Source organism: Pagrus pagrus, assembly GCF_965226575.1.
Source record: "Pagrus pagrus genome assembly, chromosome: 11".
NCBI lineage: Eukaryota > Metazoa > Chordata > Actinopteri > Spariformes > Sparidae > Pagrus > Pagrus pagrus.
The window spans coordinates 9116897-9131107 of NC_140195.1; the positions used below are offsets into that span (position 1 = coordinate 9116897).

Here is a 14211-nt window from a genome sequence, read left to right on the forward strand (position 1 = left end):
TTAAGTTATCTGCTGTATTTTTAAGTGATGCCCATCTCAAGTTATGTGCAAATTCAAATCAGTATTGATTTTAATGAGTCAATCAAAATAGAGATTGTACATTTTAAAAAATCACAATTCAGTATTTCCACAGTAAGTCTTTTTATATAAAAATATTTTGTAGTGATTTCATTAAATTATGTTAACCATCAAACTTCAAATTTTTTAAGTACCACAGTCTTATCATTTCATTCATTTATACATTCACAATTTAAAATTCAAAAATTACCCCAGCAGCCTACCACAAAATCTTAATCACATATGCAGAGGATTTCCACATAGTTATCTCAGGCTCATTTCATCCCAACTAGGTCAATACTGTATGTCATCAAGGAAGATTGACATGAGTTTTCTGTTTGGAAAATTTCACCTTTTGGCTCTAAAATGCAGTATCGCATAATTTTGTTTGAAAATTAGTGACTATACAGTAAGTCATGGTCCAGTCCCTGAAATTTTTCAGATTAACAATAACAAGCTTTTGAATTCCTTAGAGTTCGTGGACAGAGCTGTGAGGCTCGGGAAGCTTCTGAATGTCACAATTTTGAATCAGACTGGAGTAAAATACTACAAGCTCTTCATAGTTCTTTTTGGAAATCCTTTCGTTGATGCCATGGAATCTAAGAAAAAGAAACAAACATGTTTCCTTAATGGTATCTAAAAAAGAAGAAAATGCATTACCTTCTTTCCATTATTTGTCATTATTCTTGCATAATGGGTTGTTGTTACCAATGCTGAGAATTAAATAAGGTACAAGGTTGGTTCTATAAAACTCTTCTTATTATAATGATTCAAGAGGAACTTAAAGTCAGTACAGGTCACGTAGGTAACGCTATTGCATCAAAAGTTTGATGTAACCATGGGACCAAATTAGAAACTTATCCCAAAAAGTTGCCTTTCAGTCTTCCAGAAATCATTTTAGACAGGCAGTTTACTATAATGACCACAGCAAGCTTTGTTAAGACTTTATTCAGTGCTAGACATATTAGATTCTTACCTCTGAGCATCACCTGGTTTAAACCAGATGGGTGCAAAGCGATAAATATCATTGGTCAGGTCTTTGAAGTGTCGACTGTCTGTGTTCCCAATACATATACCTGCACATTAAAACATTATATCAAAACACTTGTGGGAAACTTGGACATTAATCAAAAAAATATATATAATATTGAATATATCTGGATTCTACCTGGAGCAACTGTAACTGTTGGAAACATGTCCAACACAGTTTTCTTGATAATCTGGAAGCCAAAGGATTTTTCATCAGTAGAGCTGACAGGAAGAGGGTCAAACCCATCAACAAGTTCCATTTTCACTCGCTGGTCCCCTACTGTCAACTGGATGAGGTCTAGGACCTGGACGAAACAGCACACATCTTTATCAACTCAGAATATTGATAGGCAGAGCAGTGAACAGCAGGAATTCTCAAAAGAAAAGGTGAAATTTCTGACCGTACCTCTTGTAATGACTGTGCCGAATGGATTCGTAGATTTACATAAGCTTCAGCGAGGGAAGGGATGACATTCACCTACAAGGTGGGAAAGAATTTAGGAGATTTCTAAGTTTTTTAAGAAAAACTTGAAATTTAATTTCCTCTGAATTTCTTTTGATTTTATAAAAATAACTATACCTTAACTCCTGCATTAAACATGGTGACTGCTGTGGTTGTCCTTACAAAAGCATTTGTGTCTGATTTTCTTTCAAGAACCCTGAAAAAAACAAAAACATTAACTTATTATTTCTAATAGACACGATTAGAAGAAAACATGAAATTAATTTTAGGATGTAAATACCTGCCAAGGAGTGGGGCGAACAGCCACAAATTCGACATTATCAACTTCATTGGGAGCTTAAACTGAAGTCAAAAATTGAGAAACTGAGAACAATAGGGTTGTGTTGATATCTGTGTTATGTAACAGAAAAATACTTGGCCCCTCTTACCTTATGGGCCAGATGCTCAAAGGTTCCACGTTCAGGCCCATGACCAAACAATCTTGGCATGGGGTTTTCCTCTAGTCTGAGGAAGTGCACGACAAAATGTAAGTCTTAGAGTTAAACTTTTTGTTTGAGGAGTGGTAAAAATGTAGAATCTAATTAAATATGTGGTACAACATCAGAATTCATCTTAGGTCAATTAAATGAGCTAGAATTCTCAATTTGAAGAAAATGTTCCTCTCACCTTTTGACTGCTGCAGCCAAGATCCCAATGCTGGTCTCCCTGGGAGGCATTGAGGAGTGACCAGGGAGCATAGCCACACTAAGCTTTACAGTGGCCTGACCCTTTTCACTTATCCCAATTCTACAAAACATTTACACACACATCAATTACTTATATATTTTCTTTACACAATTTAACGGAGACATGCAATTGAAAGGCTATACTAGTGACTTAACTTTTACTACGAAAAAGCTACAAACTAAAGATCACATTTACAACAGAGCATGGCAGGTTCTCACAGGGCAGCAGGTCCTTCGAGACCACTAATGACTCCATCAAGTATAGCTAGGCCCTCATCCATGACAAATGAAAGCTGTACACCGCGCTGCTTCAGGACACGTACTATGCTCATTGCCCCCTTGTAGCCACTGACCTTCAAAACAAATATCAAAAGACACAGACATTCAAATAAGATTTTTTTTAAACTATTATTTCAAAAAAATATCAAAAAAGTGCAAGTTTTATAAAAAGGTAAAGTACTTCTTCATCATGACCAAGGCCGATGTAAAATCCTCTGCGTGGAGCATATCCTTTTATCAGCAAGTACTCCAGTGCCTGAAGTATTCCCTGGACGAAATAAAACATATCAGTTTTGCTTGGCTGGTAAAAGAAAATGGAATAAATATATAACTCAATTCTTTATAATAGCCATCATCACACAAAATATCACTTGATTTCTCACCATTACAGGGCTCTTGTCATCTATGGTCCCTCTACCATAGATGAAGTCATCTATCTCCTGGGCAGAAAATGGTGGGGCCTCCCAGCCATCTGACTCTGAGGCAGGTACGACATCAATGTGGGCCAGCAGCATGTATGGCACGAGGTCAGGCTGTGATCCTGGCACCCAAAACAAGTGACTGTATTTGGCCACCAATTCATGATGAACCAAGCTTGAAGAGAAAACTGTAGGGAAGGCTGACACAGGAAAAAGAGTAAAAGATTAAGTACTTGCAAAACATGCGAGTCTGCACACCTACTTTTCTCAATACTGACTATTAGTTGTATTAGTCAGTCTCCTATGAGTCTGAGTAAACTCTACTAAATTGCTGGAGTATCCCTTTAATTCCTTATCGAAACCATGTCACAAATATGGGACTAACATGTCTGACTTAAATAAACAAAACTGAAACAATTGGTTGATTGACTATTTAATCAGTCAACGAAAATCAGTTGAAAAGCAGGTATTTTGATCACTGATACATCATTTTAGTTTGAAGTTTCAAGAAAAATGCCAATGATTTGTTTGTTCCAGTTTCTTGAATGTGAGGATTAATTTATGTTCTTACTTAATCTTACTTATATTACCTGGTTTGGAAACCTGAGAGAAATGAGAAACCTGAAATTAAAACTTAGTTGATGAAAGGCTGTGAGCGATCATTTGACCTTAGGAGCTAGCATTATATGCTAAGTAGAGCCTGACTGACTCTGGATTTTGGGGGCTGATGCCACAACTGATATTGGGGGGCGAAAAATTGGATATTGATATATAAAAACGATATTCTTACATACACAGAATATGTACTGTACATAAACACACATTTTTGCAATAATTCCTCAAATGTGGTGAAAAGATACATACATAATGGATGTAATTTTACTGTGAATCAATAAACTTTATTTTCCAAAATGACATCAGAGCAGTGAAACAGTAAACTTCACAGGGGTTAATGACCTCAAGCATCTTTTTCTGCATAAAACCAAAAAAAATCCAAGTATCATAATATTAAAGTAACTGTAACTCGATTACTTTCCGCTACTTGTGGATTATCTCAACTCCAAACATATGCAAACTAAGAATTTAGCTTTTAATTCATTTTAATAACGACTGCATTCGGTTTGATTCGGTTTGTGTGAGACTCGTGAAGTGTTTGTCATTTCTATCTGAAAAATTGTGATCCTGTTTGTCACCCCCTTTTGTTTTTTACTGAATGTACGTGTAATCTAATAACATCTTTTTTCCTGTAACTTTACCAGAATACAGTTATTGTGTATATTATTTTTTCTCTTTCTAATTATGTTTTTTTTTCTATCATAATTGCGTAATCCTGTTTCATGTATAGCGTTACTCCCAAAGCCTGAACACCGACACCAATATACACTATCTGCCATGGGCCAGTATCGGCTGTTTACATCAGCCGACCAATATATCGGTCTGGTTCTCACGTGAGGTCTGTTGACACCTGTAGAGTGGCACCATTGTGACTGTAATCTGTTAGAAAACCTTAAATAACATGACGTGAATGTTGCTCAACAGCGTGTTACAAACACATTCTCAGCCATAAAGAGCGACTGAAAGAGGGGAGTGACACCGACCGTTGAGAACCATTTTAGCTAGCTAACGTTAGCTCCAGTTTGTAGCTCGTAGCTCTCTCTCGGACGTGTATTGACGCCAATTAAACACCATTGGGGTGAACTGTCAAACGTTTAGCTAGAGCTGCTCGGCTAAGACATCATGTGACATGTGTCTGAAGCCGTTACAGACGACACACCAGTGCCTAGCATGAAAAGACAAATGGGGTGTCTTCTCAGCAGCTTTTACCTTTCCTGAGGAGCCTGTCAAACTCGAGCAGGGCGGTCGTGTTTATCTCCGTCTCCGAGAATGACACTGTGGGGATCCGGATAGCTTCTGCATGAATGAACAGAAACAAGTCTGGTCAGTGGCGGCTGCTTCTCCACGTTTCTACCCCCTTCCTTTTCCACACAGGTGGGGGAGACACGGTTATTCAGTTACACTTCACAAGCTAACAAGCTGAAAAAATTACCTTTAAAGTTAGCAAGCAGCTCCTCTCTCCGGTGGTGGTCTATGTCAAGCGAGATGTTACTCGTCTTTTCCCAGCGTGCGAGCTGAAGTCCGATGTTTACGTCCAGTGAGAGAGTCCTGAGAGATGCTATAGTAAATAACAGCAGCAGTGTAAGGATGAAGCTGCAAATAATAATCTTTAAAAACTTGAGTATTTTGAACTTTGGCCCTGAGTCTGTCATTGTAGTGTTGTGATAGCGGAACTGGCTTCACTGTGTGTGTGCAGGGTTGATTCAAGCTGAGGGTTGTTGAAAGGGAGACACCTGCCGGCCTGACAGCAACAATACACCTGTGACTGGAGAGAAAGTAATCAGCCTGCTATGTTAGAAAGTACCAATGTAACTTGTACTCCCTCATGTGGCCTAGTAAAAGTGATTTAATTATATGAAGGGTCCCTACTGATTTGTATATCTGCATGCATTCACTTAGCTAGTATTATCAGTTGCACGAAATATATGAAGCGAAACATCCTTTATTTTGAAACATGGTTCAAATATTTAAAAAAAAAACAGTAGTACAATGACAGAAATTCATTGAAAAAGGCACCATCAATTATCACACCTAATTATTATTTTTAAATGAGAGAAAAGTCTTGAGCCACTACACAAAAACAATTGACAAAACTTTCATCCATAACAAATAAACATGTAAAACTGGATGTTGAAGTTTGTTCCCATACAGACACACACAATCACAGACACCCAATTATTAACTTTTAAAGCAATATGTGCTTCCTGAAGACATCCCAGGAAAAAGGTCATCATGGCCACAAGAACCACAACAACAACAAAATAAAGTCAATGCAGAGGATTTTTTTAAAAAGTCCAGATTTACTCCTCTCCAGAGGGCGCTGGTGTGTCCTGTGTCTCAGCCTGAAGCAGGAGCCCCTCCTCACTGTCTGGCTCTTGGTTCAGACCGTCTAGTAAGGCCATAAACGGACTAAGCGAGTTTTCCTCAACACAAGCATAAATGATATACAAAAGAACCACAACAATGAGGAAGATGAAAATCTGTATGTGGATGGGCACGAGGCGGCGCTCCAGTTCTCGTCTCTCCAGGGTCGTGGGACTGGCTGGAGAGTCTGGGTACGCATACTCGATAGGTCTCCCTGCTGCACCCTTGATGGGTCTCCGACGTGTTGCACTGAAAAAAAACACAAAAGAAAACAGGGTATGTGTGCCGATAATCCAGTTACAAATCTGTCATTATGCTAGTTGTCCGTGTATCACCCCTCATCTTTAATTCTCTCTACATTTGATCTAATTCTGTGACACCCAATCTCACTTAGCAATACACCATATTCACACAGCGGCCATTTTGGAAAGCTCAAATGTCGTTCTGCTGTGTTCAAGCTTTCCTATAAAAATAGGGAATTGGAAATATTGTTAACAGACAGTTGATAGTGAAAATCCAGAGGGAAATCGGGCTGTATTTCAAAGTAAAACAACATATTTGATAACCCATTACCTTCCTTTACCCAGCATTCAGCCACTTCCTAGATAACATTTTGTTTAGTAGTGTTGCAAGATATGATAAGAAAGGTGTAAATTAACATTAACACACATCTTGGACACATTTATTTCAGCCTGGATGTTAAACACACTAGTTGTAATCAAACAGTAATGTTATCTAGGAGGTGGCTGAATGCTGAACGTTAGCCAACAGGTTATCAAATGTGATTTTACCTTGAATATGGCCCGATGCCCTTCCAGATTTTAACTGTCCATCATCTTTTCATTTGCAGATCAATCGGAAAGTGATGAAACAATAACGATTTGTCAGATTCCCTACATTTTTAAGACTTGCAACCTAGAAAACATAACATTATCCCAGCGTTCGAGCTTCCCACCTTGAGCGTGACATCAGAGGAAAATGGCTGACGCATGAACATATTATTTGGAAGGCCGTGAGGGGATTTTAATTGCACTATTATAGTGTTGGTGTGGCACTTACTAGATCCCTGTTGGTGTGACCTGAGTGTCTTGAATCAAGTCATTGAGAAGATCTTTCACAGGCTCCAGAGGAGGCTAGAAAAGAAAGCCAAAATTACTGACAGTTCACCAGAATAAACACAAATACGTCACAGCCAGCAGTGTCCCACAGAGTTGGAAGTCCAGCAAGTCAGGTGGAAAAAAATGAAGGATATGGGTGATTGTTGATGCAATGAGCAAAGATTGACATACTGACAAAGTACGGCAAGTATTAAGGTTATCGTTTTGTAATTTGGGTTATATAAAACTTGCTTAAGGAAGCAGTTACACCAAACGAAGTGTGTTCTTGTAGATCGTGCACACACACACCCATCAAGTGACATGGAATAAAAACAGATGAGTAAAAGCCGGCGAGAAGATGGTTATGCCTTCATTTCCCGTTTATAAGGGGAGACCTCGGGAGTGTAGTACAGGGACCGGTTGCGCTTGTCCACAATTTGCGTGTCCAGCTAAGGAAAAGAAACGTAGCAGATTATAAAACACTGGATTTCTGTGGTCTGAATTTCCTCCCACCTCTACTGAACCTCTCCAACAACCACAAAAAAGTTTAAGCTTAAAGTGTGACTGAACAAAGTGAGCACTACTGACCCTGTTGGATTGCGACCAACGTTCCTGCACATTGCTCCCATTCAACTCTCTCTCAGTGTCTGTGCTAGAAAAGGGTGACCTCTGACTCTCCATCTGTTGTTTAAAGTGACAGTGTACATTACTGAGTGAGCACCCTGGGCAGTGATTACTCGCAAACAAAAATTAAATACAAAAATGTGGAATGTGGGTTTAAAAATGTGGAGTTAACTTTCCTCTTCAACCATCTGAGTGATGCTGAAGGCCTGAGAGGAAAATGACGAGCAACCATTAGGCATAGCTGATTGTGATCCATGTGAAACCTGTAAGGATGAATATTATTATGTTAACAACAAGAAAAACATGCATCATTCATCACAAAACATACACACCAGTGAAATACCCATCACTGTAAGACAAAAAAACACCCAATTTGTGGCTTGAAAAGTACGCACAGTAAAGTCAGTCTAAACAAGGAATGCAGAGAATTCGAAAATCCACAAGAGAAATAAGACCAGCCTACCCCTGATCCTAATCCTGAGCGTTGATCTACAGAGGATGCTTTACTAATTCCTACTGGAATCTGCGAGCAGCGAGACCGACTCCGCTCTGATGATTTTAACACATTCCTTGAATTCCACTTGGGACAAGGTTCCCTGTTTCTCGAAGCACGAGCACGCTACGAAAGATCGACCCAATCAAACAAAGAAAACAAAATAACACATCAGTGTCTCCTGAGGATCAGGTTGAAAGAATTTTATGCAAAAAAATATGAATATGTGTAACATTTACCAGCCTTGATGAAGGAACAAAGCACTGCGGGTAAACAAAATCACCATTCTGGAAAACAAACAAACACCAACACTCAAAATGCAAGCGCTTATTTCAAGGTGCACTTCCACAGTTGCAACCTGTGACCACTAAGTGGCACTGTCGGGACAATTTATGGCCAAAATGCATGAAGATGATCTATAAACAGGCAGTATATAGTTAGTGTAAGGTCCCCAATTTCATAAAATGCATTAGTGGGAAGCTCCACATCATTTACCTAAAAGGTATCAAAAACTTCTACAGTTTCCTCACCTGGCTACTCTCCTGGTCTGGCTGTTTAACAGTTTCTTCTTTTGCTTCTTCAGAACCTGTACAAGTCACAGAAAATATACAAATAATATGATTATCTGACACCAACAATAAACAAACACATACTAGATTAATAGGTCATCAGCATTCCTGGTCATACCTTCTTCCTCCTCCTCCTCCTCTTCTTCTTCTTCACTGTCCGAGTATAATACATCTTTCTCTGGTCCATTCAGACGGTCGTGTCCATTAGGCTGAAGCAGCCTCCTCAGCTTATTCTCATACAAGGCCCTGGTGGAGGCTTGTAAAGACAGACAATACTTACTTAATACAGACTTTAAAACAGAGTAAAGGGAAACATTACGTCTCAACACGTAAAAAATCATTAATGGTGACCAGAATCCTGTTTGTACATTTTCAAAACAGTATGAAGTGCTGTCTTACCAACTATGGGTCCAGCTTTAAACCCATGTTTGAGCAGCGCGGTTTTGAGGTCATCATCAGTCAAACCACATGGGTCAAGAACCTCTGCATCCTCCTCCTCCACCTGACGAAACAAAATTTGCTGAATTTAGACAAAGACTGCAGCTTGAATGCCAGTAGTTTCTAGGTCCAAATCTGTTTAATATTCATTTAATTTGTGTATTTCACGGGTCTTCTGATTTGTATGTTATCTATTCTGAACAACCACAGAAGAATGTGTTAAAAAAAAGTGTCGGGTAGAGCCCAACAATATTTCAAAGTGCCTGCATTATCAGATACCTATGACAGGCTTAGAGTTTGACTGTAAAGCACTCTACTTGTCAGAGCTCCTCATAACAAAACCCCTCTGAAAACCACTCCACTACGAGCAGGGCTGCTGCTAACCATTATCGCCATTATTGATTCATCTTCCAATTAATTTCTCATTTAATCGCGTAGTAAAAAGTGCATCGGGTGACATCTCGAAACAGGCTGTTACGCCTGACCAACAGTCTTAAACTAAGAGATAATCTGATTTATTACCTCTGCAAAAGAGATTATGTTTTCACCCTTGTCCGCTTGTTTGCTGGTTGGTTGGTTGGTCAACAAGATTACACAAAAACAACAAAACCAATTTACACGAAACTTGAATGAAGGATGGGTCTCCCCGCCCAGAGTAGACCCCATTGAATGATCAGGATAAAGGGATGGATCCCAGATTTTTTCTTACTTTCTTTAACATTGCAAGATCGACATTTTCATCAGGGATTTACGCAAAAATCTGGCATATTTAGGGGCTGGATCCAGCAGATTTTAATATGCTTTATTTGCATTAGGCTTGATTGAATTAAAGGCGACTGTTGGGCCTTGGTGGAGGTAGTTTGATAATCTGTTAGTCTAGTTTGTTTACTGGTTGGTTTGTCAACAGGATGACACAAAATCTACTGAACGGATTTCCACGAAACTTGGATTGGAGGATGGGTCTCGGCCCAGACTATTGACTTCTGGTGCAGAGGGTGTGATATTAGATTAGGCTTGACTGAATTAAAAGGAACTGTTGGGCCTTGATGGAGGTATGCGCTCTACTGAATGCCATTCTAGTTGCTTATATAAAAACAACTAACCAATACAGTGACTGGTGTTGCAGCTCTTTCTCTTGGGTGCACATCTTGAACAGATGACTTTGTATCGGATGCTTTGCCCACACAGACTAAACACAGTCTGTCCAAACAGCCCTTCTACCCCCATGACACAGCACAGAAACAACTTCCAGGCTTCTTACTGCTCCTCCTGGCTGCAGATAAATGAGTGTGACAGGTGTTGCAAGCACATGCACACGACTGTAATGGCAGCCGCCAAGCGTCTCGTGTAAACCTATACCAACTATACAGCTGGTGACTCAGTGGTCAGGGACCTCAAATGCTTCTGTAAGCTATGAGGACTGTTTTGGTGGCCAGTGACCCATATATCTCCCCCCTTCCTCTGCTTCCACAGCTGTTAACCTTGCAGCATGGGTTTACTCCAGTCCATGCCAAGGTTTTTTTATGCAAAAACAACCTCTCATTAGCAGATATAATGGTTGATTGCATTGAAGGAAGCATATGTCACAAAACTGGGTTTTAAAGTTAGACTGGTTACACTCAGGAGGAGTTATATCATCATGGTTAGGCTAAGCTGGAAGTTATGATCAACTCACTGCCACATCTTGATCCTCCTCCTCCTCGTCGCTGGAGAAATCCGCTGCGTTTTTCTGGTCGATGTGTTTTAAGTGCAACTCCACGTAAACTTCCTTTCTGCTCTTGGCAGGTGGCAGCGCGACATTGTGGGCGACTAAGTCTGACTTGAGTCGAGACTTAGAGAGGTGAGCAGGGTCCTCCTTAAACAGCGGCATGCCACCAGGACGACGCGGAAAAATTAAAAACAGTTGCTTTTCTTTACGTTTGTGTAAAAGAAAAAGAAAAAAACCTCGGCCCGATGTGCTCGACTAAAAGCTGCTGCTGGGAGAAAACCCCTCTGCCTGTGGTCTGTGAGTCAACAACGACTGAACTGGGAACAGCTGCACCTGATGACTTGATTGACAGCCAAGTAGGAAGCTTTACATACCGGTACTGAGACAACGTACAGACAGCTAGCATAAATGTGTGTAGCTAGCTTTGCCGTTGATTAGTTACATTTGAATTACTGCTAAGACCGTTTTATTGAATCATAATAAACTTCAAAATAATTTTTTAAAATGATAAAATATGGCTTTGGTCAGCTATTTTACTGTTTTTTGGGCTGCAGCTAATATTAACCGGTTATTAGCTAGCTATCCTTAGCCTACTGCTTTTTGCCAGGTTAGCTACTCAACTGCTATGGAGGCTCGGAGCTGCCCATATTAAAAAGCATTAATTTAATCAAATTTAACTAATTAATGATATGCCTTTTTTAAATAGACATATTGACTTGTCATAGGGTGATTTCAAAAGTAGTCACTGCTAGCGCCAGAGAACGCACGTGAATAGCTGTTTGTGTGTAACATTAGCCAGCTGCTAGCTACAGCAGTAGCTTGCATTTCTAAAAGTTAAAGGCGATTTTAGACCTTTTCATCTCAGCACCCCTTAAAAAATAAAAATTATTATTATTAATTATTAGAATTTTCTTTATAATTTTCCCCATCCCCCCTGAAGGGAACAAAATATTTAATTTATGTTATTTATCTTTCATATATGACCCTTGCAAAATGTCAGTTTTTCCATCGATGGACATTGAATGTTTTGGCCAGGTTCAGGTCAGAGTGAGGTTTTTATGCTACCTGACTGCACTGCTGACAGCAACCCAGTATTCAATCAGAATAATGTGAGAAATGTATATGGATTGTCCCCTTCTTCCTGCCTCTTATCATATTATAAATACTCTTGTTAAGTGTGCCTTTTGACTGACAGCTCAAAGAAGGAGAGAGGAGGAGAGAAAGACAGAGAGCAAGAACGAGGCGGACAAATAGTCAAGACTACGTAGTCAAATTGAAACACTTTGTACAAATATAATAATTTTCTATAATTTGTAAATTAAACGTCTGCATCCGAACATGATAGCATTTGGGTCCGTACCTGGACAGCAGCCCGTCTATCAGTGATCTTGGGGGGGATAGAGACGGATGGCATGTTAACAACTGGGATGCATTTTGGTCATTTTGCTAACAAGGGGGATGGCGTCCCACCTCAAATAGGGGACATGTAAGAATGTCCTGTCTGAAAACAGTCTAGTGGGAACCACAAATATCAAAGTTAGTTCATACAGTTGAATTTTAAGTACAAATGTCTAACCAATGTTTACCTTTGACCTCCAGGTTTGACTTTGGCTTTGGTTGTCGTCGGTGTTGGGCTGTCACTGGTGTATGCTGCTGCTGCATTTTTACCGAAGTGATGCATTCACCTTGTGTGTGTAGAAGTGGTGAGTAGTTTCTTTGCTAACACCTGTTAATAGATAAAAAAAACAAGTTCGTTCAGGTTCGTTCGTTTGTTCAGGTGATTATCTGTAAAGCCGGGGGTACTGAATGTTTTAAAAACCCTCACCAACCAAACCACTACAGCAGGCATCTGATCCAACAAACATGTTGATCACCGTAAAAACTTGCTGTAAAAAATATGCCAGTACTCTAGTACAGTAGAGAGCTTATCAGTATGAAATGAGTGGAATCACCTGGTAGGATTCAATTATCATGAAAACCAGGATCATGGGTACCTATAGGGGTCTTTATCAAAAACATGATTATTCGACCCAGCTGAACAACCAACCCTCCACTCCTCTAACATCTGGTACTGATGTAACTAGAGCATTCATTCTTCTTCGTGAAAAAGGGTCTCTGTTTTAAGAGAAAACAGTTAATTCTCCAAATAATAACAAAGCAAAGCAAAATAAAACAACAACATTGACTCCATTCACAAGAGAGGGATTTCTTAGTGTGTATTTGTTACAAATCTTCCAAAACAGCTAAACATACTCTTTTAAATGAGTTGACAACCTCAGTATCTTGCTGCTATGTGCTTGGAAATATGAAAGGACGAGACAGCAGGTGTTTACTTCCCTTGCAGTCATATTGAGTCTGAGTTGAAAAGACTTGATCACCTGCTGTGCTGTTTACTCTTGTGAACTCTAACTGTACCGTTTTTAGATTGGATCAACACATGGTGACGCGAGAAAAACATTTTGTTTTCAGTGGGGATTTCCAAAGCAATGTGTGGGTTGGAGTTATCTGATTGGGAACCATCAGTTGCGAACACGTGTACTGTTTTATTATTAGATTCAAAAAGATTGGCCTCCTTCGATTTTGAATCTCTATTTTTGATATGTTTTTCCACATTTTTATATCAATCAGACTGTTTGTTGGCCAGCAGACACTACTCAATGATTCAACGCATGTACAGGTCAAGAAACTGCTGCTTGGTCTTAAAATACAAATATACTGGATATAAAAGAATGTAAAAGTCTCAAATCAAGAATAAATACTTGAATACTTTAAGTCTGGTATGACTACTTCCAAGTTCCAAGTTTGGAGATATTCAGCAGAGAGTTATTGCGGTCAGAAGGCTGAATGCTCTTGAAATCCTTTTTAAAAATCTACTCGACATGAAGGGGTTGAGAACCATGAGAGGCCAAATTTGAAGGACTCTTTACAAGTGCTGTGATGCCTCAGCTGGCTAAGGTGCACACCATGTACCCATGATGATACAGTTTAAAATGTATAATCTTGTTGCACAGTATCCTCTTCTGGCCTCCATCCAAAATGAGCAGCATTAACATTACAATCAAAATCCAAATGACCATTAAACACTCAGCTCCAGCATTTAATCAGGACAAAAACATAAAAGTGGTAAAGAATTGGAAGTGCCCATTTCATTTTTCATGAAATAAATGTTATAATTGGGACTGACATTATGTGGTTTAGCACTGCTGCAGGTCAGCACACCATTTTTGCTCTCAGTTAATGAAAACCATGATGAATACTAAACAGCTAATATTTCTTCTTTCTGGTCACTGTAAATTAAACAAAATGAACGAAGATGAATCAAAATATTTCC

The 14211-nt window shown here is 39.3% G+C and overlaps 3 protein-coding genes across 6 annotated transcripts in view; 1 reads left to right on the forward strand and 2 right to left on the reverse strand.

Annotated features, from left to right (window-relative positions):
• Window positions 1-5428, reverse strand: pm20d1.2 (peptidase M20 domain containing 1, tandem duplicate 2). The gene is made up of 13 exons (XM_084367937.1): window positions 5020-5428; window positions 4797-4883; window positions 2937-3172; window positions 2735-2821; window positions 2494-2627; window positions 2216-2335; window positions 1978-2053; window positions 1830-1891; window positions 1667-1745; window positions 1493-1564; window positions 1226-1391; window positions 1034-1133; window positions 1-656 (listed from the first exon to the last, which is right to left on the reverse strand). Exons 1-13 carry the CDS (start codon window positions 5237-5239, stop codon window positions 527-529), a joined length of 1569 nt encoding a protein of 522 aa, XP_084224063.1. The 5' UTR covers window positions 5240-5428; the 3' UTR covers window positions 1-526.
• Window positions 4843-14211, forward strand: part of mfsd4ab (major facilitator superfamily domain containing 4Ab) — a gene marked incomplete at its 5' end in the record, with an annotated part of 26411 nt that continues 17042 nt past the window's right edge. For 2 of the 3 annotated variants that reach the window (XM_084367939.1, XM_084367940.1), the window contains 2 exons: window positions 11126-11256; window positions 12480-12583. In XM_084367939.1, coding sequence (XP_084224065.1) covers window positions 11126-11256; window positions 12480-12583 — 235 coding nt within the window. Of the gene's footprint in view, window positions 4911-11125; window positions 11257-12479; window positions 12584-14211 lie in introns of those variants that run through there. The other variant, XM_084367941.1, reaches the window with a different exon arrangement.
• lemd1 (LEM domain containing 1) lies at window positions 5512-11042 on the reverse strand (the record flags this gene model as incomplete). 2 transcript variants are annotated; one of them, XM_084367943.1, is made up of 11 exons in its annotated part: window positions 5512-6200; window positions 7011-7084; window positions 7417-7497; window positions 7637-7729; window positions 7849-7935; window positions 8136-8291; window positions 8405-8452; window positions 8696-8751; window positions 8853-8990; window positions 9134-9236; window positions 10848-11042. In XM_084367943.1, the coding sequence occupies 11 exons, from the start codon at window positions 11040-11042 to the stop codon at window positions 5888-5890; spliced, it is 1344 nt and encodes a 447-aa protein (XP_084224069.1). In that variant the 3' UTR covers window positions 5512-5887. The 2 variants fall into 2 exon arrangements, with proteins under 2 accessions (XP_084224069.1, XP_084224070.1); XM_084367944.1 differs by lacking the exons at window positions 7417-7497; window positions 7637-7729; window positions 7849-7935.